At 48.6% G+C, this 25,603-nt stretch overlaps 1 protein-coding gene across 2 annotated transcripts in view; it reads right to left on the bottom strand.

The window, feature by feature from the left end:
- WDR75 (WD repeat domain 75) overlaps window positions 1-25,603 on the bottom strand; it is a 165,106-nt gene that overhangs the window by 80,065 nt on the left and 59,438 nt on the right. For both annotated transcript variants that reach the window (XM_078680360.1, XM_078680361.1), the window contains exons 10-13: window positions 16,429-16,488; window positions 16,229-16,344; window positions 15,302-15,477; window positions 11,017-11,180 (exon numbers count right to left, since the gene is read on the bottom strand). In XM_078680360.1, the coding sequence (XP_078536486.1) occupies window positions 11,017-11,180; window positions 15,302-15,477; window positions 16,229-16,344; window positions 16,429-16,488 (516 nt within the window). The remainder of the gene's footprint in view (window positions 1-11,016; window positions 11,181-15,301; window positions 15,478-16,228; window positions 16,345-16,428; window positions 16,489-25,603) is intronic.

Genomic DNA, 25,603 nt, shown 5'->3' with positions numbered 1-25,603 from the left:
CATCAGTCCCTCTAAAAGAAATAACCATTAATAAATGCATTTCAGTGCAATTACGCCATTTCACCTCCAGGGGATGCCCTTCTCGAGACATCTCCAACTCAGCCCTTCAATCTTTGATGCACTTCTCCATGAACCCCCAGCTGTAGAACAAAAGCTCCAGCCTAGGAGGTGATGCAATCTTCGCTGAGAGTTGAGGGGTTATTCTTTTTAAATCCTCAAGAAACTTAGAGTGGGACTTAGCTTTGTGCTGTGGGAGAGACTGCGCTGCTCCAGCAGCTCCCCCAGCACCTTTTCACACTCAAGGGTGACCCCTCTCCTCTGGCGGCCACCAAAACGCCAAAAACGATCCATTCCTCATGCCTTGCAAGGCATCATGGGGCGCTTCAAGCTCCTGCCGCTTTCTGGGGCCTCGGTGGGGGCGCCCGGTCCCACCCGGACCCCTGGGTAAGGGTATGTGATGCGGGGAGCCCAAACCCGGCCGCTCCGTGCTTTGGTCGGGGGCCCGGTCCCACCTGGGCCCCTGGCTCCTCTTTCCTTGTTCAGGGCCCCGGTCCCACCTGGGACCCCCGCAGGCTCTCCATGTTGGAGGGCAGTCCCCGGGACCTGACCCACCACGGGGGCCTTTCCGGGGCCAGCGGCGGAGCCTCACGTGCTTCGCCATCAGGGGGCCACAGGTCCAAGGTCGCTCACCTTCTGGGGGCCATATCTCAGCCCCTGGAGGTCCGATCTGCCCCATTTTCGCATCTTCTTGCTCCTGGTGGCGCCGCCCAGCCACTGGGAGCACTCTCCATCCCCCTCCGGGTCTCCAAGAGGGTGCATTCTGCAGGGAGCTGTCTGCACTGGCTCCCTGCGCCAGCCTTTCACCTGGCTCTCCCCCTGCGCCTCTCTTCTCCCTGTGCAGAGGCCTCTTCTGCGCACCGGTCCCTGGCTCTTCTCCTGGCGCTGTTAGTGCCCTGGGGGGCAGTCAGGGGGTCTCTCCTTCCAACTGCCCATTGCACCAGACTCCAGCACCTTTCGCCTCCGCAGACCACACCCCAGAGAGAGCTTCTCTTCTTGTGCAAGTACTTTTTAAAAGTTGAGTAGGGGGCTGGCAGGACGTCTCTGTGTCCTATCACACAGCGACACATCACTTCCCTGCCCCCTCCCTCCTTGTCCAGCCTCTGGGTTGTTCAAAATGGAGTCGTCCAGTGTCTCTGGCCACATGGCCTCTGAAACCCAACTCCTTCCCCCTTCACAGCCTTCTCTCCTGGGTGCAAACTGGTGCCTGGCACCCAGCGACAGCAGTTGATGGATTGGCTTTAGCTCCACCTATCTTTTCTCCTTGGAGGGAAGATCTTGCTCTGGGAAGAAAGGTCATTAATCTAACCTGCCATGGCCAGACCCCAGCCATGGACTCAGAGAAATATGACATTTCTGGACGACCCAAAAGCAGTACAAATATGACTTTGCAGAATACTCAGTTTCGCATCTGCTACACTGGACATTTGTGCGTGTCTGGAATCTGTAGGCTTTGTGGAAGTCATTTTAGCCATGGGTCCCACATCCCCATAGGGAAATAATGAAGTAAAAACACAGTAAAACACACTGACTTTCCCTGGCATGTTCCTTCCCAGGGTATAAAACCTATTCCATGTCACCGCCCAATTCTGCATAAGCTGGCCACGCCATTCACTCTGTAGCTGCTCCTGGACTGCGCACGCTAGGAATCTCCCCTGCGCAGCCCCTACACATGTGCACACGCACGTACACCTGTGTCTGCATGTAACCAGCCCGGTGTCCCATACTCCAGCTGCTGCGCAGCAGCCTGGTCAAGCCAGGGGGACACCAGTAAAATCTCCATGCAGTCTGCTTTATTATGAGTTCACTATGGGTGAGTCCCAGATTATGAGGCTCCCCCACAGTAAAAGCTCAACAATTAGGTGCTCAAAAAAGCGAAAAATCCAGACGGCCCATAGTGTCAGAACCCCCTTCTAACATATCCTATGGGAGGAAATACAAGTCAGAGGTAAAGTAGGTTCTCGTTACTTTTGTAATCTAGTACTAGACTCCTAAGTTCAGCTCTGGGACCTCTACCTAAGACAGGTAAGTGATTACGTTTTAGTATTTGGTACGATTTTTAAAAAATATTTGTAGCTTGCAAAAATCGACTCTGAAGAAATTTCACAGAAAAAACACTCAATGGTTTCCTATGGAAGAAAATGCAGGTAGCTGGTAAGTACGGTTAGGAATACTTTCGCGGTTCAGTACTGGCTTCTCTCCTGATCACAGGTGAGTAATTCGTCATTCGGCTGATTTTAGATGAATATTTTAAAGTTTCAAAACTCCACACTTATAAGAAATCTCAAGTGAAACCAGTCAATGTTACCTATGGAAGGAAAGTGAGTTATCGGCTTTTAGGTAAGTGCTCGACTGCTAGAGTTAAGGTTCTGAGATTAGACTCAGGGGTCTCCCTGGGTCGGAAATGTACAGTTGTTACACCCTCAGCGGTACAGGGGCAGCCGGGTGCAGAGAGAGTAGGCCCAATGAAATTCAATGGAGGGTAGGGGGCTTTTGGTTGGTGGCTGCAAGCAAGCAGGCCACGCAGCTGTGGGAGCTGAACTTCTGGTTACTTACTCAGGGCAAGTGGGGGAGTAGGGTAGTAGTTGCACTTCTAGCGGGCATTCAGGCGGCTGGGTGCAGGATGCTTTTGAGCCGTCGGGCGCTCAATGTTATCCGATGGGAAAGTTAAAAAGTGAACAAAGGCTGCAGACACTGGGACGGAGATTCTTCAGGTGCGACCACCACTTCGAGAGGTAAGTTGGAATCTTGGAGAAGAGGTAGGTACCCCAAAGGAGGGCACAGGGGGCCGCAGGGCACCGGGTGCAGGGGTGTCTTTGGGCATCGGGAAATCTTACCCTCGGCTGGTCGCGGTTGGAGGGGTCCCTGGTTCTGAGGCTGCAGGCGTCGTCTGGTTTGTCGAGGAGAGTCTTTGGGCACTGGACTTCGGGTCCCCAGTTGCCGGGGGGGGAAGTCCTTGTGGTCTTGGGTCACTCGTGTACAGGCCGGGCTTGGCGGGTGCAGAGTGGGCTGGATTTGCGGTTCCTGGCTGGCACCAGGGGTATTGCTGTTGGAGCAGAACCACTGCTCGGGGTGTCCCAGTCTTTTGGAAGGTTCAAGGCAGGCAGGTCCTCCAGGGTTGTCGAGGTTGCTGTCCGCAGGAGACGCCGAGTTTCACAGGAGCAGGTTCAAGGATCAACAGGCCTGTAGGGTTCTGGGTCCAAGTCAGTGGGCGTCGTCATTTTGTTAGCAGCTGCACGGCAGGTCTTGTTTCTTGGTCTTGTTGTTGCAATCGGGATCTGAGAAAGGAAGGTTCAGGGTGTCCCTAAATACTAAATTTAGGGGCGTTACAGGTAGGGCAAGGTCAGGGACCAATGAGTCCCTAACCTGGGATGGGTACACCCCCTAGCCTGCTCCTCTCCTGTGGGAGGGGGTGCAGGAGACTAGCTGTGAGCCCGGGATCGTGCTTCACCTCGCCTTCCCCACCCGAGGGGTGGGGTTGGCACAGGCTGGCACACCCCCCTTCCTGATGTAGGTTTTCCTGCCAGTCTTCCCACCAGAGTGGGGGTCAGAACTGGTGGGGGCCAGTTGCTGAGTACAGCAAATGGTCTGGAGTAGCTCACAAAGGCGGAATGCCTTTGAAGCTTCCCCTGCCCATCCTGGGGGAGGAGGCTTGGCACCTCGTCCCAGGATGTGCATAGTTGCAGGCCCAGGAGAGCGAGGGCTCTCCACCCAGGGGTCCAGCAACATGTCTGCTGTGTGGCAGCCTAGGCAGCCTCTCAGACAAGACGTGGATTGTAGGTTAGGTTTCAGGGGGCACCTCTAAGATGCCCTCAGTAGTGCATTTTACATTAAATCCAACACTGGCATCAGTGTGGGTTTAATGTGCTGAGAAGTTTGATATCAAACTTGTCAGTCTTCAGTCTAGCCATTATGGTGCTGTGGAGATTGTAATGACAACCTCCCAGCACCATATACTCTTAATGGCATTTCTGCACTTACAGTGCCCAGGAATGGCCCTGGGTAATGTAGGGGCACAAGGCTCATGCACCCGTGCCCACACCACTGGCATAGGGCACCCAGCTAGAGGGGTGGCTGATGTATGCCAGGGCAGTGGGTTTGTGGGCATGGCACATGGATGTGTGCCATGTCGAACCTGTTTAGCCCTGTACTTAGACACTCAACCTGCCAAGGCAGTGTGTGGGTGCCAGGGTACAGGGCCTCTAAGGGTGGCACAATAAGTGCTGCAGTCCTTAGGGGTCTTCTCTGGTCACCAGGCCCTGGGTACCATGTATTAGGGGCTGACAGGTGGCCAGAGATGCCAATTGGGTTTTAGCTTTAACACAGTTTTAGGGAAGGAACACAGGTCCTGGGCACCTGGTTGGCAGGAGACCAGGGTACACTCAGTCAAAGCACATCAGCAAAAAGTGGGGGCATACCAATGCAAGAAAGATGGCACTTTCTACATTTTCGAACTAAAACCATTAGCAGGGCACTCACTAAGATATGTACCCCATGTCCAGATGCACAAGGCTATAGCAAGCCGGGGTAGTGATGACAGGGGAAGTTTTTTTTTTTTAGAGATTTGGTGCACATTCTGTGTTCTACCTGCCCCTAAACCGGTTTAGTTGGAGGTCTTTTGTAGGAAGCTGGCTCTGTATATGGTATGCCATTAGGTGGTTATGTGGTGCACAGAGTCCAATGGCTCCCCAAAAGTGTATAGGGCTCAATGTAAACCACAAAGTGATCTATAAGTGGTAGTGTGGGTGAGTAGCCTTAGGCATAACAGGAGTGTAAGACAAGTATTGCACACAAAGGACAAATAACTGACACGACACAAAAAGCGTCCACACCACTTTTACAAAAATAAGCTTTAGTTGCAGTGGCGTAACGAAACTTGAGGGGGCCCCCCTGCAAAGCACATGGAGGGGGCCCCCCGCGGCGCGGCCCATCATGCCCCCCCCCCCCCGGCGGCGCGGTCCACCATGTACCACTTTGCCTTACCACCCAGAAATCTAGCATATTTTGCTTTGAAACCTCCAACATTTAAAGGAAATGCCTCTATATTGTCTTTCTGTCTCTCGCTCTCTCTGCCTCCCTCTCTGTCTCTCTCTCTCTCCCTCCCTCTCTCTCTCTCTCTCCCCCTGTCTCTCTCTCTCCCTCCCTCCCTCCCTGTCTCTCTCCCTCCCTCCCTCCCTGTCTCTCTCTCTCCCTCCCTCTCTGTCTCTCTCTCTCTCTCCCCCTGTCTCTCTCTCTCCCTCCCTCCCTCCCGGTCTCTCTCTCTCCCTCTCCCTCTCTGTCTCTCTTTCTCTCCCTCTCTCCCTCCCTCTCTGTCTCTATCTCTCTCCCTCCCTCCCTCTCTGTCTCTCCCTCCCTGTCTCTCTCTCTCTCTCCCTCCCTGTCTCTCTCTCTCCCTCCCTCTGTCGCTCTCTCTCTCCCTGTCGCTCTCTCTCCCTGTCGCTCTCTCTCTGTCTCTCTCTCCCTCCCTCTCTGTCTCTCTCTCCCTCCCTCTCTGTCTCTCTCTCCCTCCCTCTCTGTCTCTCTCTCTCCCTCCCTGTCTCGCTCTCTCCCTCCCTCTGTCTGTCTCTCTCTCTCTCCCTCCCTGTCTCCCTCTCTCCCTCCCTGTCTCTCTTTCTCCCTCCCTCTGTCTCTCTCCCTCCCTCTCTCTCCCTGTCTCTCTCTCTCCCTCCCTCCCTGTCTCCCTCTCTCTCTCCCTCCCTGTCTCTCTCTCTCCCTCCCTCCCTCTCTCTCTCCCTCCCTCCCTCTCCCTGTCTCTCTCCCTCCCTCCCTCTCCCTGTCTCTCTCTCTCCCTCCCTCCCTGTCTCCCTCTCTCCCTCCCTCCCTGGCTATCTCTCCCTCCCTGTCTCTCTCTCTCCCTCCCTCTCTGTCTCTCTCTCCCTCCCTCTCTCTCTCTCTCTCCCTGTATCTCTCTCTCTCCCTGTCTCTATCTCTCTCTCTCCCTGTCTCTATCTCTCTCTCTCCCTGTCTCTATCTCTCTCTCTCTCTCTCTCCCTGTCTCTCTCTCTCCCTCCCTCTGTATCTCTCTCTCTCCCTGTCTCTATCTCTTTCTCTCCCTCCCTCTCTGTCTCTCTCTCTCTCTCTCCCTCCCTCTCTGTCTCCCTCCTTCTCTGTCTCTCTCTCTCCCTCCCTCTCTGTCTCCCTCCCTCTCTGTCTCTCTCTCTCCCTCTCCCTCTCTGTCTCCCTCCCTCTCTGTCTGTCTCTCTCTCTCTCTCTCCCTCCCTCTCTGTCTCTCTCTCTCTCTCCCTCCCTCTCTGTCTCCCTCCCTCTCTGTCTCTCTCTGTCTCCCTCCCTCTCTGTCTCTCTCTCTCTCCCTCTCTGTCTCCCCCCTCTCTGTCTCCCTCCCCCTCCCTCCCTCTCTGTCTCCCTCTATTTGGATTGCAACCACATGTAATGCTGCTGGGTACACTATAGAGATATTCACGTTTAAGTGTTATGTTCTTCATAACTGTATATTACAAATTATTTGTTGTTGCCCACCTGATAACTGAAACCACGCATCAATATTTATCAATATAATATATAAAAGAATACAATCATATTAAAAAAAATCTGCAGCAAATGTATAAACTATTTTTAGAAAATACTATCAAAGCCTTCTCGTGGATACTGTATGCTAATAAATCAACACGGTAAAAAACAAAGACGAGATTCACCAGAATCTATCATGGACATCAGAAGACGTGACATCCTTTCACCCGAACAGACATCACACAGGCGTGACCCTTGGCTCAATTACGACCTCTTAAAAGCCTTGTATTTGCTGGGGGTGGGGAGGTAACACTTGGAAATCACAGAAGGTAAAAAGGAAGACAGGAAGAGACAGGTACCACTGAGACATGACTCCATCTGTGAGAACGTGTGCATGTCTGTATTTGCATGCCTTAATAGGCACATTAAAGTGCGAGTGCCTACGGTTGTTTAAAATGAATGGAAAGAAGAAGGCTTGTTGATTTGCAAAGGAAGCATATATCCATTTGCAGCTTTTGTGACTTCATTCACTTGGTTTGCCAAAGTCATTTAAGATCGTCAACTACTCCCCCCACGGCCACGGTCTGTCCTTCCATGGGGTGTCACCCCCTGAGGCTGGAGGCCCCGCCGGTGACGGACTTACTTCGGAGTTCGGCTGTTCGGACAGGCCTGAGCGTGGGCGGGCCTGGCTTTGTCTTCGTTCTCTTCTCTGTCTTCTTAGTATGGCTATGCGCGCCCCTGATGCCACACGCCACACCTAACGCGCATTTGCGTGTGAGCTCATTGCACATGTGGGGCTGTCTGGCATTGGTCACGGCGACGGAAAGTGAAACTAAGGAGGACTCAAGGAGTATAGTAACCAATTGTGTGCGCGCCGCGTATCCACCCTGTGTCCTGCCGCCATTTCATCGATTTGAGTTGAGAGGATCGACTCACTGTCACTCTGCTATGATAATACAGTACTGATAATAAATTATATTAACGGCTCACCTCATTCAGTCTCAGACACTCACACGGGTGACGACGGGCGGGGGCCCCCCACCATTTCGGACTGAACTGGACTTGACTCTCGGGCCCCGGCCGGGGGCCCCCGCACCCAGTATTTTGAAGACTCGGGCCCTGGCCGGGGCCCTGCACCATTTCGAAGGCTCCCAGGTGCCCCGGCCGGGGCCCCCGCCCGCACCATTTCAAAGCCTGGCTGGGGCCCCGGCCGGGCACTCACACCATTTCAAAGACTCGAAGGGGCCCTGGCTGGGACCCGCACTGGCACTGTCTGCGCACCATTTTAGAGCCTGCTGTGCGTCAGCGTCACAGATGTATTGAGGGGCCCGGCCGGGGCACCCCCCCCGGAGCCCGAGGACCCCCCGCAATGCGGGGCCTGCGGGGGCTTGTGTTACGCCCCTGTTTAGTTGTACTTGATTTTAAGACCAAGATCTTCGCAATAAGGTATGTTTTTAACTAAAAATACTTTTCACTTTCAAAAGTTCAATGTTCTCCTAATGACGCTAAACAGAAAACATTTCTGACTCGCCGAAGCAAAGCTTAGCCATATCTTAATACCGGACATGGTGGAAAACAGGAGAACACTGCTTACCTGGCAGTAATGCCTCTTATATAACAAGAGCGTTAGTTGCTTGACTCCTAACAAAGGGTAAAATAATTTAAGAATTGTATGGATGGACCGGGACGGAATTACAACTGGACACAAGATTAAAGTTGATTTTGAAGAGACCGACAGCCTTGAAGAAGTCACGGTTGTATCTCAAACAGCGATGAAACACGTGTTGGCTCTGTGGCTAAGAATAAAAGAACTGGAACCTAAGAAAACAGAAAAATCAAAGGAAATTTTGTGACTTTTGCAAATGTTATCATAAAGAAGTCAGCTTATTTGTAAAACTAAATTGAGAGTGCTTGGGATACAGGATTTTTAATGTGGATAAACAGGTAATTGCGCAATTAACAGTTCCAGTCTTCGGGACCAAAGGTCAGCAAGGGCCAAAGGTCAGGTGACTACCAAAACTGCACCACCAGTGGCACAGTAGGGTAAAAATCAGAGTTCAGCCCAATACATTTCAATTCAGACAGAGGGCACTCGAAGCCACACTGCTCGCAGGTATGTAGATCAGTTGCAGGGATCAAGCTTTGGGCTTTTAGGACCAGCACCGGTGGGGTGAGCAGGGGCTGCCACAAAGCAGCACCAAACATACACCACCAGTGGCACAGGGGCGTCCAGGTGCAATTTCAGCATCTGGCGTCCAATGCTTTTCAATTAGGAATCTGCTTTTGGCCAACAGGCTGCAGGCGTTGCACCAGAGGTCGCAGGGGAAAAACAACCCCACCAGAGGCAAGTAGAGAGTCGTAGGGGTACCATCAAGTCAGCTCACTAAGACGCAGGGGCGTTGGTTGCAAGGGGGCCTTTAAACGTCGGAATCTTCTTACTGGATCCAGTCACTGCCAAGTGTGCCACTGGATTAAGGCTGCAGGTGTCGTGGAGGGGTCCAGGAGGGATTAGCCAACATTGGACCAGAGGTCAGGATCGCTGGGGAGAATGCACTAGACAGGTGAGCCACAAGACTCTGGTCGTAGGCGTCTGGTGCAGAGTGGGCAGGAGTAGTGGTTCCAGCTGGATCATAAGTACTTGTAGGTGGATTCTTCTGGACAGGGCCGCGGTCCTTGAGAGATCTGGTCTTTGTTGAAGAGCAGACAGAATTCCTTGGGTTTCTGGAAGTCGCTGGCCACAGGACAGGCGTCGTCTTCGCAGGGTATTTGAAGCTGGAGACAGGCCGGTAGGGCTGGGGCCAAGTCAGTAGTTGTCTTCAGGCTTTGCTGCACATCGTCTTCTTCATAGGTTGCCAGAAACCTACTTCTAGGTCTGGGGAGCCAGCTAAACACTAGATTTAAGTGGCGTTTTACCGGAGTATTAAGTATGGCCAATGAGCACCTCATCTGGGATGACTAAACCCACTATTATGCCTCACTCCTGTGGAAGGGAGTGTAGACCTAACCCTGAATGGAGGGGAATGAAAAGTGTGCTCAACTTCGCCTCTGCCAACCGAGGGGCGGAGTTGGCAAAGGTGGGCACACCTCCTAGCCTTTCGAAGTTGTCCAGCCCAAAGTGGGGGTGTAAATCGGGGGCTGCTAGCAGCAGGGACCAATGGTCGCATTACAAATGTGGCAGGCCTTTGAAGCTTCCCCTTCGAGCACTGGCCCATCCTGGGGGAGTAGGTGTGATACCTCTGCCCAGGATGTGCATAGTTTCTGGTCCCAGAGACTCTCCACCGTGGGGTCCAGAAACATGTGTCTTTGTGGAAGCTGACTAAAGCCAGTCATTGCCCACACTAGGGTCGGTAGGTTTTTCACGGGCATCTCTGTGGTGCCCTTTGAGTACTGGTCACAATAAACCCACACTGGCAATAGTGCGAGTTTATTGTGTGGAGTAGTTTGGTACAAAACACTCCTGGTTCAGTAAAGCCATCATGGTGCGGTGGAACTTGAGTTGTCGAGTTTCCAGCCCATGTACTCTGTATGGCTTCACTGGCACTTACAATATTAAGGAATAGACCCCAATATCGTAGGTGCATATCTACTCATGCAGAAGTGCCCACACCTGGTATATAGTGCACCTTGCCTTAACGCTGGTAAGACCTGCTAAAGGTGAGAGTTACCTATATATTAAGCAATGCTAGCTGGCACGGCCCACAGGAAGTGGGACATGTGGACTCATTTTGTCTGCCCCAGGCCATGCATGCTGCAGTGGCAGTCTGCATGGCCTAGGTGAGGATTCCTTAGGGGGACCCTCTTCAGTCCCCATGTCCTTGGTACCCAGGTACCTTTTACTAGGGATTTCCAGGGGTCAGGGACCCTGTGCACTACAATCGAAATCACATCAAATTCCAGTCAAAAACTTGGGGCAAACCATGTCAAACACTTTTGTTTCGAAGCACTGCAAGTTTTAACCTACTAAAATACTTCAATTTATAAAATGCCACCATTTAGAAGAATACTGGCAATATTTTAGGAGCATAGTATTCAGAGCCAAGGAGACACGTTTGGAGAAAATCTATTAAACTAAGTAGTTTAAAGGCAAGGTAACGCATTATCGCTACATTTCATGTCACAATATCAACTTGGCTACGAATATTTGACCCAATAAGACTTTGGAAACAAATCCTTGATGTAACAGCACAGAAGACACAACAGCACACTTCAACACAAACTCTACCACTCGCACACTTTCAGGAGACCAAACCAGATGTGTGTAAAATGAATAGGAAGAGATATCTGAACTCCCATTTTACAGTACTGTAATAGGAACACCATTCCTTCCGGCCACCTATTCAGACGGCAAATCTACCTTTAAATTATTATGAAACATCTTTCACTCCCAAGCACACAGCAATGCAAGATTTGAAGAAAAAACAAAGGGAGTCCAGGCTCGGACTAAAGAAGAATATACAAGCAGAAGGAAATCATAACTTTTAATGCACTTACTGTAGATATCGGAGTCATCACTTAAAACCCAAGCTTTAAATCTTCCATCTCTTCCGGTGGTTACTAAGGTTGGAATTCCATTTTCCTGGTCATCTGTGTCAGAGAAACACAGGGATGTGATTTGGTCCTCATGAGGCATATTTATCCTGGTGTTTAGAACAAAGCTTTGGGGAAGAAAACCAGTACTTATCACTTGACCAACTCTAATGAGCACTAAGTGAACTATGCTTTAATTGGGCAAGAGTTTCTTACAAGATGAAGCCACTGTACAATCATATTTAACTCAGATCTAAATAAGCCCATAAATGACAAGCAGAACATGCAGTCAATATTTACTTGAATGAACCTTATTCACAAAGTCAGAACATGCAAAACAAAATTCAACTCTTGCTATCAAATTGGGAGTGCAATCCTTCTTGACAATGAGGAGGATGCTTAGATATCCACGTCAGAGGAGGAGTTCAGCTAAAGACAAAACGTGCAATGCATTTCTACTACTTCACAAAAACTAAAGTTCACAACTACCGCCTTATTGGCTCATTTATTCATTATGCTTTCCTTAGCCAAAACCTCAAACATTAGTCTCCAACATGAGATCCATGACTTTGGCAGGGGGCATGGGATCTAAACCAAGAGCAGAACACACTATCGGTCCCGGTGCCCCATATCTGCAAAAAAATAAATACAGCCCACAGCAAACCCAGCCATGAACGCATATACACCAGATGCTCCAGTTCAGAGTGAAGCCATAGTCTCGAAACAAACTTCCAATGGAAAAAAGAAACAATTGATTAATATCAACCGGTTACATTTTTCAGATGAAGCAGACCAATTTACCACAGGAAAAAAATAATCAAAAATCCTATAAACAAGTGGTAATATATAACTATTTTACTAGAAAATGTAAAGACATCAGAATCAATAGGTGTTTGGCAAAGTGTTCCAAGGGCAAATTAAACCTTCATTTCAGTGTCACAAGTTGCACCTTCTTCAAAAAGGCACAGAACGACCATGCATTAAAATGGATTCAGACGAATAATGTAATTAAGTTAGTTGCACATTTGAGATTTATTTAATAAGAGTATTAAAAAAAAAACAATACGCTATCAAACTGCACAAATTCTTTTCAGTCTTTGAATATATGTCTTTTTATGCGGTTTTATTTAAAACCGAAAATAAATAAAAATACTAAACATTCATAAAATATTTAACGTTCCAACAAGTGGTTGACTCACAACAAAAACAAAAAAAAGCTACAATCAAGGAATCAGCCATCCCTAAACACTAGAAAAGTCACTCATAGTAGACCCTTTTCTATCAGTACTTCTTGCTTGTCCCAAGGAATAAGGTTTTTAGCGAATTAAACTTGAGCTATCAAGTGGGGAACCTTGAGGTTTGAGACATGACTATAGATCGCCTGTACCAGAGTAAAATCATGCACCGTTTACTTTTTCCATGACCTAACATATTGTGCTACAAGGCACATCTAACAAGAAGCTTGCCCATAAATTATCATGGTTACAAGAGCTCACTGATGCTACTGGGCATGTAGCATATGGCACACCAAAACACGTGCAAAGCGGTGGTTCTTTCTATATAAATTAGGAAAACAATGGGCAGGGCTGTTATGAGATGGAGCCTCTTTTGGCATGGTTATCACCCACTTTTTGCCAGGCAAATGATGTTTCGACTGATAGTGCACAGGATCCCTGCCAACCAGGTCCCCAGTGCCAGATCTCCTTCCCTAAAAATGCACCACGATTGGCACAACTTCAGACCCCACTGCAAGTCTCTAGTATAGTGTATCCCTACTACCTAGGGAATGGGGACTGAAGACTGTCCCCGAGGGACCCCTCTCCAAGGCCATGACATTTGCCACTACAGCCTGCATACCTAGGTGCAGACAGTCTGTCTGCCTGCCTGTGTGCCAAGTCGAAGCAGCACTACCTAAGGTATGGAAAAGTCATCCCTTCTAGCAGAGTTTACAAGCCCTAAGACAGGGGGCACTATATCTCAGTTGTGGGCATAACTGCACGAGAAGATATGCCCCTTCAATATTTAAGTCTATTGTTGATATTTTAAGTGCCAGGGATGCCATAGAGCGCACATGGGCTGGAAACTTGACCACTCTAGTTACCCCAGCACCATGATGGCTCCAATGAACCCAAGAGTATTTGGTACCAAACAACTCCTCTTAACCCCTTTGCCGCGGCACGAACTCTGTCGCAGGGGTGAGGGGAGGTAGAGCTGTCATGAGACACGGGTGGCGTGTGCTCATGACGGCGTGGTTCCATCGTGACCATGCCCGCTCATCAATTCGCCCGCACAGGCGGGGAATCAGTGCCGTGTGGGCGGAGCGGCCGCAGCATGACGGAACCACACCGGCATGAGCACATGCCGCACAAGCACGGAAGAGGATAATAAACACACTGATGCCAGTGATGGATTTATTTCAACATGTAATCAGAGGTCACATAAGAGGTATCCCCCTGAAAACCTACAAACCCTGGTGTAGACTGACTGGTTTAGGCAGCCTGCTACCACCAGACATGTTTCTGGACCCCCAGGGTCAAGCGCCCCTGCACAGAGGCCAGAAACAAAACCCATCCTGGATGGAAGTGTCACACCTCCTCCCTCAGGGTGAGCAAAGTGCTCGAGAAGGAAATTTCCAAGGCCTTGTCGCCTTTGTAATGCGACCCCAGCCTCTGCTGTTTGCAGCAGATGGCCACCCCCGTTTAAAACCCCTCTTTTGGTGGGGTAACCAGTGGGAAAACTTAGCGAAAAAGGGAAGTGTGCACTCCCCTTCGCCAACTCCACCCCTCAGGTGCTGGAGGCGAAGTAAAGCACATTTTTCAGCGTCCATCATCTTTAAGAAGGTGGGACTTATCCAATTAAGGCTAGGTCTATGCCCCTGCCACATGAGGGGGGCATAACAAAAGGTGTAGACACCCTAGGTAAGGAAATCATTGGTCTCCGACACTCCCCTTTACTAACCCTAAATCTAGATTCCTGACACCCTAAGAGCAGCCAGACACTACAGAGTCGTACCAGCTGAGAAGACTGCAGAAACCAACTGACTTGGCCCCAGCCCTACCCGCTTGTCTGCAGCCTCTGCAATCCTGTGCCAAAAGACAACCCGTTCAGCAGCCCAGCGACCTTCAAAGCATTGGGAGAAACGCCTGCCTTTGGCAAAGATCAAGATCTCCCGGGAACAGCAGACCTGTTCAAGAAGAAACCAATTTTAAAAGAAAAGACTCTGCCAAAGGATCTGCAAAACCACCTCTGGACCAGACACCCATGGCCAGAGTCCAAGAAGCCCACCAGACCTGTGAAGGTCCCCCAGCGTTTCTGAGTCAGAGTCCACATGGGCGGACTTCTGCCGGACTCCACCTAGACGCCTGCAGCCTCAATCTGAAGACTCCCCCGTGACATGCCAGTAAGGCTTTCCAGACTCCAAAGGACACACCTGCTCCGGAAGCAGCTGGGCCTTGGGGAGCTGACGAACAGTGTCCCTACGTCCCTTAGCATCCAAACATCCCTTAGCCTGCAGCCTTTCTTCAAAACTGATCTCCCTCATTGATTTGCATTGGGCACACGACGCTGTGTTGGCACTCAGCACCTGATAACACCTGTGCCGCTGATGGTGTAGGTTTGGTGCTGCCTTGTTGCCTCCGCTGTACTTACCTTAAACCACGGAGACTGACCTGTGGCATCGCTTTACTCACCTGTGATCGTAGTGACTTCGATCACCCCCAGTCTCCACGGACTACAATTGGGCTCATGACCCCGAATTGGACCTCGGCGCCCGGCCTTCCCTGTGCAACTGGTGGTTCAGGCTTGGTACGGATTTGAACCTTGCCTGGTGTTGACCAGAAACCCTGAAGACTATTTGTAAGCAGAGTAATTACGTTCAGTACTGCATTCTTGTTTTCCTCCCTTAGGTTAACATTGCTGAACTGAAAAACTACACTAACTTACCACTTTTTTAAAGTGAAAAGTACTTTTCCAGAAAAGATTTACCTTCTTCCATATAACTTGGTCTTAAAATAAATCTTGAAAGAAGCTAATTCTTCTAAAATTGGTGTAGATCTCATTTTTGAGTCACGTGCATAACAAATGCCTTACACTAAGGCTGCTTGACCACACCACCACAAAAATAGAGCACTATGTGTTTACATTGAGCCCTGTACACTTCTGGGGGAATCTCTGGACTTCTTACAAAATATAACAACCAAGTGGTATATCATATAAAGAGTCAGCTTCCTATAGCTGTATTAAAGCTCACCTCTGGTTGGCTTCCTCATACTCCCAGAGTTTCATCTGTAACTCCACTTCTGCATTGTTTTCCTGCCGCTGTTCCACTGTGGCAAGCCAGATGCCACGTGCACTAAAGGCACATTTCACTAACTCGGTCTGATTCAACCCAGTCTGGTGGATATACTCTTGTTGTACTATGTCCAGCTTCAGATACAAAAATAAAATATATATCAAATAAGGAATAGCAAAGAGGCATTTGCAATTGAAAAAACAAAATATCAATCATGCTGCAAAATAGTTCTTGTACATTAATACCTACACAGAGTCATAGAAGGAGACTAGATGCCAGCATCTGTTGAAGAGATGGAGTTTTTTCTTTTTTATATCATGCTTCATAAGACACACATCTGCCTTTGCTAAGAGCTGTAAATAACAGGTTTCACTAATATCATGGTACTGCAGTTCATGTGGCATACAAAAGTGTGAGTCGGACATACAAGTATTCAAATAAGTCTACTGAAGAGCTCAATATGTACTGCTAAACTCAATAAATCACATGCACTATTCAGTATAACCTAGATCAGTTTATGTGGTGTTGTGTATGATGGTCCGCAATGTATCTACAACAGTGATGCCTCCACTACTATGTGAATGTTAAGCAGAATAGGGTCATTGTTGCACACAGATCACACAAGCCTCCGTTCTTTCCTGATCTGTAGGTGAAACCATTGGCCTTACTAAACCATTATTTCTACAGCTTAAACAATCAGTAGACATCAGGGTGCATTTGCGACTCATCTTTTAATCAGTAGATTAAAATGTAGTCAATTTTAAATAGGATAGTATTGAATTACAAAAAATGCACGGGTCAATACTAAAGGAGGATGAAGAACAAACAGTGCCTACAGTCTTTGAAAAAACATTTAAAAATATGCCTCTTAAGTAACTTGCTTACATTGTATAGCTGCTTGTCCCTCTGGAGAGAATAAAACTGTAGGTGACCAGGCTTCCCATTCAAAACCAAGGCCTGTGTTCTAGGATCTACAACAAGACCGGTCTTGATCTGCTCACCTGCAACCAATGACAAGACAAACCTGTCATATGTTTACTCTGTGAACGAAATTAGGTGACGAGCCCAGTCAATATTTTACCTACCTTTCACCAGGCCCTGGATCACTGATGAAACCCTCAGATTGGGCTGAATGATCATGATCTCTGTGGGCAAAAATACATAGTTGAACAGCTGAATATAGTAACTTCATAAAAGTGCTGAAATATATTAATAACATGATAACATGCCAGCTGTCCGAAAGGACATTTATTGTCCATGCAACTCTTTTCGAAGAACAGGGGCACACCAAAAACACACAAGCAAACAACTCAAATTATGAATCACAATAATGGATTTGATAGCGCTCAAACATTGAAAGTGTTCTTTGTACAAGACTTGTGATGATCCATACATCATCTATCCGAGAACTTAGATTGTTTGTGTTTAAAGTGAAAATATTCAGCAAGTGTTCTCGGTTGATAACAATGTAATTTGTTTATAACCGGCATGGGCGTAATTTATAAATTACACCGGTGAAATTTCTTATTTCACATTATGCAAAAGAGAAAACTGTCAAGCACTACAGGTTGTGGAGGGAAGAACCTGTACAAGCCACAACGGGCTTATTAAGAGTACTGTACATGATATCAAAAAAAGACAAAGAAAGATAATGACGCACATATATGGTTCAAGGAACTCTGAGAATAGAAGGACTGTCCTTCTAGCATGGCTAGTGATGGAACCAAATTGGTTAGAGACAAAGATGCAAAGAACTGGTTTAAAAACCTTATTTGAGGGCACACGATTTACTCAAAGATTTTGGATTGCCTATAGAGCCAGGCAATAGGTGTTAATTGGTGTTCATCCCTAGAATGAGGAGGGAAAATGCTACTTACCAGTATGCATCTGTTCTTGGCATGCAGAGCTGCAGATTTCTACACTTTGCATTAGATCGCCACCTGGTGTTGGGCTCGGATGATTGTATGTTGTCGTCGTCTTGGAAGAAGTCTTTGTAGTCACGAGATAGGTGACTCCTTCCTTGGATGATAGTGCGCATGGGCATCGGCTCCACCCTTCGATTGTTTTTCGCCATGATGGGAAATGATGGAGTCAGTAGAAAGAAAGGATGTCCATGCGTGTATATCGAATTAAGATAAAACTGTAACAGATACAGGTTCAGGTCCCGGGGAGGCGGGAGGGTGTGTACAAATCTGCAGCTCTACATGCCAAGAACAGATGCATACTGGTAAGTAGCATTTTCCGTTCGAGGCATACGAGCTGCAGATTGTACACTTTGCATCGATTGTGCAGCAGTGTCTCCCTTAGCGGTGGTCACCTGTGTCTGTTGCAGTAGTTTGAAAGAGTTTTAAGGACAGCTTGGCCTACTGCAACTTGCTGCTTGGCTTGCACATCAACACAATATGTAGAGGAATGTTTCCTAAGAAAGCCATGGAGGCTCCTAGTTTGCGTGTGGAGTGCGCTCTAGGAGGAACTGTTAATGTGCGTTTTGCTTTGTGATCGCATATTTGTATACATTTAACAATCCATCTTGCAATTCCTGATTTAGAAATGGGATTGCCTTTATGGAGAGGTGTGGCGCCGCGGCCAGGGTGACTGACGCTGGAATCTGGGGATCAGGGTTCGATCCCCGGCTCAGGCGTCAGGTTAGCCCAGCACCATGTGACTCTGGGCAATAGCTCGCTTAATCTTCCCGACGGCCCTCAGCGCCTAGAGACCCTTACGGGTGATTGTGCGCTTTACAAATGTGGATTATTATTATATGTGGTGGAGAGAAAGCTACAAATAGTTGCTTTGTTTTGCGAAAGGACTTGGTCCTATCGATGTTATAGAGAAGAGCTCTTTTGATGTCTAGTGTGTGTAAAGCTCTCTCTGCTACCGAGTCTGGGTTCTGAAAAAACACTGATAATTCAACAGATTGGTTTAGATGAAAAGGAGTGATTACTTTAGGAAGGAATTTAGGATTAGTTCTTAGAACCACCTTGTTACGGTGAATTGTAAGAAAGGTTTTTGTATAGTGAAAGCTTGAATCTCACTAACTCTTCTAAGAGAGGTAATAGCAACGAGGAAAGCTGTTTTCCATGTGAGAAATTGTAGTTCACATTTGTGTAAAGGTTCAAAAGGAGGTCCCATGAGCCTGGTAAGAACAATGTTTAGGATCCACACCGGAGAGGGTGGTAACCTAGGAAGAATAATTCTTTTTAATCCTTCCATAAAAGCTTTTATTGCTGGAACTCTAAACAACGACATATGTAGTCTGTTTTGAAGATATGCGGCAATGGCTGCAAGATGTAATCTTATAGATGAGTAAGCCAGATTACATCTTTGTAAATGGAGAAGGTAACAGACAATATTTTGTATGGAAGCATCTAAAGGATCAATCTGATTATTATTGCAGTAAATGGCAAATCTTTTCCATTTAGCAGCATAGCAAGCTCTAGTAGTAGGTCTTCTGGCTTCTTTGATGATATTCATACAGTCTGGTGGCAGGTTAAGGTAACCAAACCCGAAGACTTCAGGAGCGAGATCGCCAGATTCAGTTGACTTGGATCTGGATGCCTGATGTCTCCATGGTTCAGACAGTTTTTGGTGTGGAACTAGAGAGTTCTAGCAGTGTGGTGAACCACATTTGGTGTGCCCATGTGGGAGCTACAAGGATTAGTTTGAGAGACTGTTGAGAGACTGTTGTCTGAGCTTGCGTACCACTAGTGGTATTAGCGGGGAAAAGCGTACGCAAATCTTCCTGACCAGTTCATCCATATCGCATTGCCCTTGGACAACAGGTGTTGAAACCTGGCAGCGAAGGTTGGGCATTTTGCGTTTGTGTGTGGCAAACAGGTCTATGTCTGGATGACCCCATTTGTGAAAGAATGTTTGAGGAACTTGCAGATGTAGTTCCCATTCGTGAATCTGTTGTGTCTGTCGACTTAACAGATCGGATATCCGATTGTGAACTCCTGGAAGGTGTTCTGCAACCAGATATATGTTTTGTGGAAAGGCCCATCTCCAAATGTTTTGTGCAAGCTGTGACAGTTGCAGGGAATGTGTGCCTCCTTGTTTCTGTATGTAGTACATGGCTGTCTTGTTGTCCGTCCGGATTAAGACAGTTTTGTTCCGTATGTGCACTTGGAAGGACTTTAGTGCCATGAAAATCACTAGCAACTTTAGGTCATTGATGTGGAGCACTTTTTGTTGACGGGTCCATTTTCCTCAAGTTGTGTGGTGTAGCAGTTGTGCTCCCCATCCTGTAAGGGATGCGTCTGTTGTCAGTACTATCTGTGGAACAGGCTCGAGGAACGGCCACCCTCTGGATAAGTGTGAGAAAGTGCCAACTTTCGTGCCTTGATATGCCCCCACTTTTTTCTGAACTGCTGATGTGCTTTGACTGAGTGTGCCCTGGGTTCCTGCCAACCAGGTACCCAGGGCCTGTGTTCCTTCCCTAAAACTGTGTTGAAACTAAACCCAACTGGCATCTCTGGCCACCTATCAGCCCCTAGTAAATGGTACCCAGGGGCATGGTGACCAGAGAAGACCCCTGAGGACTGCAGTACTTATTGTACCACCCTCAGGGGCCCTGTACCCTGACACCCACAAACTGCCTTCGCAGGCTGAGTATCTAAGTACAGAACTAAACCAAGAGTCGACATGGCACACATCCCTGTGTGCCATGCCCACAGAACCCACTGCTCTGGCATACTTCAGTCACCCCTCTTGCTGGGTGCCCTATGCCAGAGGTGTGGGCACAGGTGCATGAGCCCTGTGCCCCTACAGTACCCAGGGCCATTCCTGGGCACTGTAAGTGCAGTGATGCCATTAAGAGTATATGGTGCTGGGAGGTTGTCATTACGAACTCCACAGCACCATAATGGCTACACTGAAGACTGACAAGTTTGGTACCAAACTTCTCAGCACATTAAACCCGCACCGATGCCAGTGTGGGATTTAATGTAAACTGCACCAGAGGGCACCTTAGAGATGCCCCCTCAAAACCTAACCTACAATCCACGTCTGGGCTGAGTGGCTGCTGCGGCTGCCGCACAGCAGACATGTTGCTGAACCCCTGGGCGGAGAGCCCCCGCTCTCCTGGGCCTGCAACAATGCACATCCTGGGCGAGGTGCTAGGTCTCCTTCCCCAGGATGGGCAGGGGAAGCTTCAAAGGCATACCGCCTCTGTGAGCTTCTCCAGACCATTTTCTGTACCCAGCAACTGGCCCCCATCAGTTCCGACCCCCACTCTGGCGGGAAGACTGGCGGGAAAAACTACATCAGGAAGGGGGTGTGCCAGCCTATGCCAACCCCACCCCTCAGGTGGGGAGACGAGGTGAAGCACGACCCCGGGCTCCGGCCATCTTGAAGATGGGGAGCCCTGCCCAATCACAGCTAGGCTCCTGCCCCCTCCCACAGGAGGGGAGCAGGCTAGGGGGTGTACCCACCCCAGGACAGGGACCCATTGGTCCCTGCCCTTGCCCTACCTGTAACGCCCCATAATTCAGTATTTAGGGGCTCCGTGAACCTTCCTTATTCAGATCCCGATACCAAAAGAAGAAAGACGATCAAGAAGAAGACCCGCCGCGCACCTGCTAACTACAGGATGACAACAACTGACTTGGCCCCAGCCCTACCGGCCTGTCGATCCTGGAACCTGCTCCTGCCTAAAGCCCGGCGACTCCTGCGGACAGCAACCTTGGGACACCCAGAGGACCTGCCTGCCTTGACCCTCCTAAAGAAGAGGGCTCCTATCAGCAGAGGCTATGTGGCAACAACCCCCCTGGTGCCAGCCAGGAAGCTCCGCACCAGCCTACTCTGCACTCGCCGAGCCCGGCCCGCGAGATCCAAGACCACAAAGACGTCCCCCCCGGCAACTGGGACCCGAAGTCCAGTGCCCGAAGATCCTCCTTGACGAACCAGACTACGCCTGCAGGAGCAGAACCAGGGCCCCCCCCCCAACCGCGACCAGCTGAGGGTACGTTTTCCGACACCCAAAGACAACCCTGCACCCGGTGCCCTACAGACCCCTGTGCCTCCCTTTGGGGTACCCACCTGTGCTCCAAGATCCCAACTTACCTCTCGAGGTGCTGGTCACCCCTGGAGAGTCTCCGCCCCCCAGCCTGCAGCATTTGTTCCCTTTTTACCTTTTCCATTGGATAACATTGAGCGCCCGACGGCTCAAAAGCACCCTGCACCCAGCCGCCCGAGTACCGCTGGCTGTGCCACCTTTGTCCTATCCTGCTTCCCCCTTTGTCCTAAGCAAGTGACAAGGAGCCCAGCTCCCACAGCCCCGTGGCCTGCTAGCCAGCAGCCATCAACCGAGGACCCCTGTCCCACATTGGATAACATTGGGCCTTACTACCTCTGCACCCGGCCACCCCTGCGCCGCTGAGGGTGAACCAACTGTACCTACCTGACACTGGGGGACCCCAGAGTCTATGCCCAGAACCACAACTTCACCAGTCGAGTACTCACCAGGAAACCGGTAACTCACTTACCTGCCGTTGAATAACATTGACTGGTTTGACTTGAAAACTCTAAGTAAACGTAAAATATTTATAAAAAAATCATCCGAATTCCAAAATACTCACCTGTGATCAGGAGAGGAGCCAGTACTATACCCAGTAGCCCAGTACTGAACCGCAAAGTAACCCCTAGCGGGTTTACTAGCAACCTGTATTTTCTCCATAGGAATCCATTGTCTGCTTTTCTATGAAATTTCTTCTGTCTACTTTTGAAAACTAGAAATATTCTTTAAAAATCATACGAAATACTGGAACGTAATTACTGACCTGTTTTGAGTTGAGACCCCAGTGCTGGCCCCAGGAGACCAGTACTGGATTACAAAAGTAACGAGATCGTACTTTACCTGCAACCTGAATTTTCTCCCATTGGAGAACATAAATTGTGTGTAGAATTAGGTTGCCTACTGCAACCCCTGTACCTATTGTCTTTACAAAGTTTATTGCCTTTCTGCAAAGTACTCATCTGAGACCTCTCATATTGAGAACAGTATATTTTTGATACCTGTTGGTTCTAGAAATAAAACAATATCTTTTGATATAAAAACAATTGGCCTGGAGTTCAGTCTTTGAGTGTGTGAAACCTTTTGCTGACTGAGTGCGTACAACAAATGCTTTACACTGTCCTCTGGTACTACCTTACCGCTCGACTCACAACAAGTGTGTTCCACCACTGCAGAGAGCGACGTGTGCGGCTGTCTAACACCAGGTCTGTTAGTTGTCCTTGTGCCCGATTCCACTGATGTGCTAGACATTCCTGCAATGGGCGCATCTGCAGTCTTGCATATGGTACAATAATAATGCAAGATGCCATCATGCCTATTAATTGCATGAACACTGGCTGAGAGAGTGTGTTGGTTTTGGAACCTTGTGACTAAGGTTTGAATGCTCTGTATTCTGGCTGGACTGGGATAAGCTAGAGCTTTATTGGATAATCGGTCTTACCCACTTGTCAATTGTGAGGGAATTCAAGACAGGTAGGAACTGTGTTAATCTGCTTTTGGGGGAGCTGAAGGAAGTCACTGTTTAGTGGTGGAAGAGGGTCGATTGTTGTTGTTACCTCGACCTCTTCCCTTATTATTACCACTGTAGCCCCCCCTCTAAAGTATCCTTTATTAGAGGAAGCTTGTGTATTTGTTTTAAAGGAAGCTGAATTGTCTGCTCCAGCTTGTTTGGAGCCTCCTCTGTAGAAGGAGCAACGAAAGGAGCCTCTTGCTTAAGTGGATTGCAGAGCTCCCATAGACTTTGCTGTGTCAGTGTCTTTTTTCATTTTTTCAAGATTTGTGTCTACTTCTGGACCAAACAATTGTTGTTGGTTGAATGGTTGATTTAAGATAGTAGTCTGTACCTCTTGCTTGAATCCTGAAATGCGTAGCCACGTGGGACGTCTAAGGAGGACACTGGTGTTTATTGTCCTGGATGCAGTGTCTGCTACATCTAGTGCACATTTAATGGAGGCATTTGATATAGGCTTACGCTCTTGTAGGAGGTCATCTGCTTGTGCCTTATATTGGTCAGGTAGATCTTGTAAGAGCTTCTCTAGCTGATCACAGTGAGGCCTGTCGTATCTTGCGAGAAGGGCCTGTGTGTTAGCAATGCGCCATGCATTGCTAGCTTGGGCAGCTATTCTTCTCCCTGAAGCATCTATGATCTTTGATTCTTTATCAGGAGGTGGTGCTTCGCCTGATGTTTGGGAATTTGCTCTTTTCCTAGCGTTTGAAACTACTAGGGAGTGTAAGGGTAGCTGTCCTTTAATGTAACCAGGATCCCCAGGAGCTCCTCTGTACTTTTTCTCTATCCTTGGGTTTATGATTCTAGCTCTTACAGGATCTTTAAACACTTCTGGTACATGTTTAATGACTCCTTTAATCATTGACAGGATTTGCACAGATTTTTGGGATTGTTCAAAGGTGTCTAGTAAACAATCTTCCTCTGCCTCATCTGATTGCATGGTGACATTGTGATAGATGGCAGCCCTATTAAGTGTCCAAACCCAATATGGTCTTCTGGAGGAGGTGGTTTAGATGGATATATATATGGGGGTCAGGAATATCTGGTATATCCTGTGGGTTTGGATAATCCCAGTCTGGTGAACATGTTGGGTAGGGAAAAGGGTCATCTGGGTCTTTCCCTCCCCTCATGCTATACTGATCATCATCCTGAGGAGGTGTATGTTGTGGAGAACGAGGAGGAGAATTTTGAGGTGAAATGTTTAAAGGGAGAAAAGGAGCAGGAGATACAGGAGAAGAAGGGTGCATAGGAGATGTGGCAGAGTCCTTCTCAACAGGCACTGGAGGTGTAGGTGCTGTATCCGACTTCCTCTTCCTGTGTGGTGTGGTGGAAACATGTCCTGTTTCTGGATCTATGTATATACTCTTTTGCAAAGGATCAGGTCTAAAAAGCTCTTCTTAAGAAATTTCATTCGGCGCCAATTTTTTCGGCTCCGGGCCTGGTTTCGGCTTGTCTTTAGCTTTAAGAGTTGTTGTATAGTCCTGTGGCGTACCTTTCAGCACCGAAGGTATTGTTTTCGGCGTAGAGGCCTGGTTCGAGGGCTTGGAGGCATCGGAAGCAGGCTTTGTGGGTTTCGGCACCGAAGATTTTGGGGTGGAAGCAGGCTTCATTGGTTTCGGTGCCGTCTTGTCTTTAGGAGTCGACTGTTTCCGAGTCTTTTTCGGAACCGGGACATCTTCGGTTTCGGTGCAGAGGGAGCAGGTAGTATCAGCACGTTTGCTCGGTATGGAGCTACCGGAAGCCTTTAATACTTTCTTCGGAGCCGGGCTCTATGGTGGGGCTTTCGAAGCAATGTCTCGGTCTCGATTGGGCCCCGAAGGCGGAGTTTAACCTTAGCCTTTGGTTTAGGTGTTTGGGCTGGGGTAGGGGCAGTCATACTCACACGTTGACCTGATTGTATCCGAGGCAGACACCTCCGATGACTCCATACCATCTGGAGATCGGAATCTTCTTCGGGGACACATGGACATTCGAAGATATCCACCGGTTCCGGAGCTGATCTCTGCATGTCGCCTCGACGGGCCCTCCGTTCTCGAATGGTCTTCTTGGATCGAAAGGTCGCACAATCTGTGCAGCTCGACTCGTCGTGTTCAGGTGATACACAGGTTACACACCTTGTGATGGTCGCTGTGTGGAAATGTTGCTCCACACACGGGGCATATTTTGAATGGTGTCTTTTCCATGAGTTGTAGGCCTCACCACGTGGGTAGGGCCAACGGCCCGCGTCGACGAGCGGAATCGAAATAATGAGGTCGAGTTTATTTATATTGAAGTTAAAGTTTGTTTTCAGAAAGTTTTGCGCGTCGGAGTCTTGAAAAGTAGATTTTCGAACCCAAGCGGAAAAGTTGCATCCGAACCCAGTGGCAGAAAAAAACAATCTAAGGATGGAGCCGATGCCCATGCACACTATCGTCCAAGGGAAGAGTCACCTCTCTCGTGACTACAAAGACTTCTTCCAAGATGACAACATGCAATTATCCAAGCTCAACACCAGGTGACGATCTAATGCAAAGTGTACAATCTGCAGCTCATATGCCTCGAACATTGCTCTTTTCCTAGCGTTTGAAACTAGTAGGGAGTCCAAGGGCAGCTGTCCATCAATGTAGGCAGGATCACCAGGAGCTGCTCTGTACTTTCGCTATCCTTGGGTTTATGATTGTAGCTCTTACAGGATCTTTAAACACTTCTGGTGCATGTTTAATGACTCCTTTAATCATTGGCAGTATTTGCACAGATTTTT

Source organism: Lissotriton helveticus, chromosome 3_1 (genome assembly GCF_964261635.1).
Source record: "Lissotriton helveticus chromosome 3_1, aLisHel1.1, whole genome shotgun sequence".
Lineage (NCBI taxonomy): Eukaryota > Metazoa > Chordata > Amphibia > Caudata > Salamandridae > Lissotriton > Lissotriton helveticus.
This window is presented reverse-complemented; position numbering and strand designations above follow the sequence as displayed.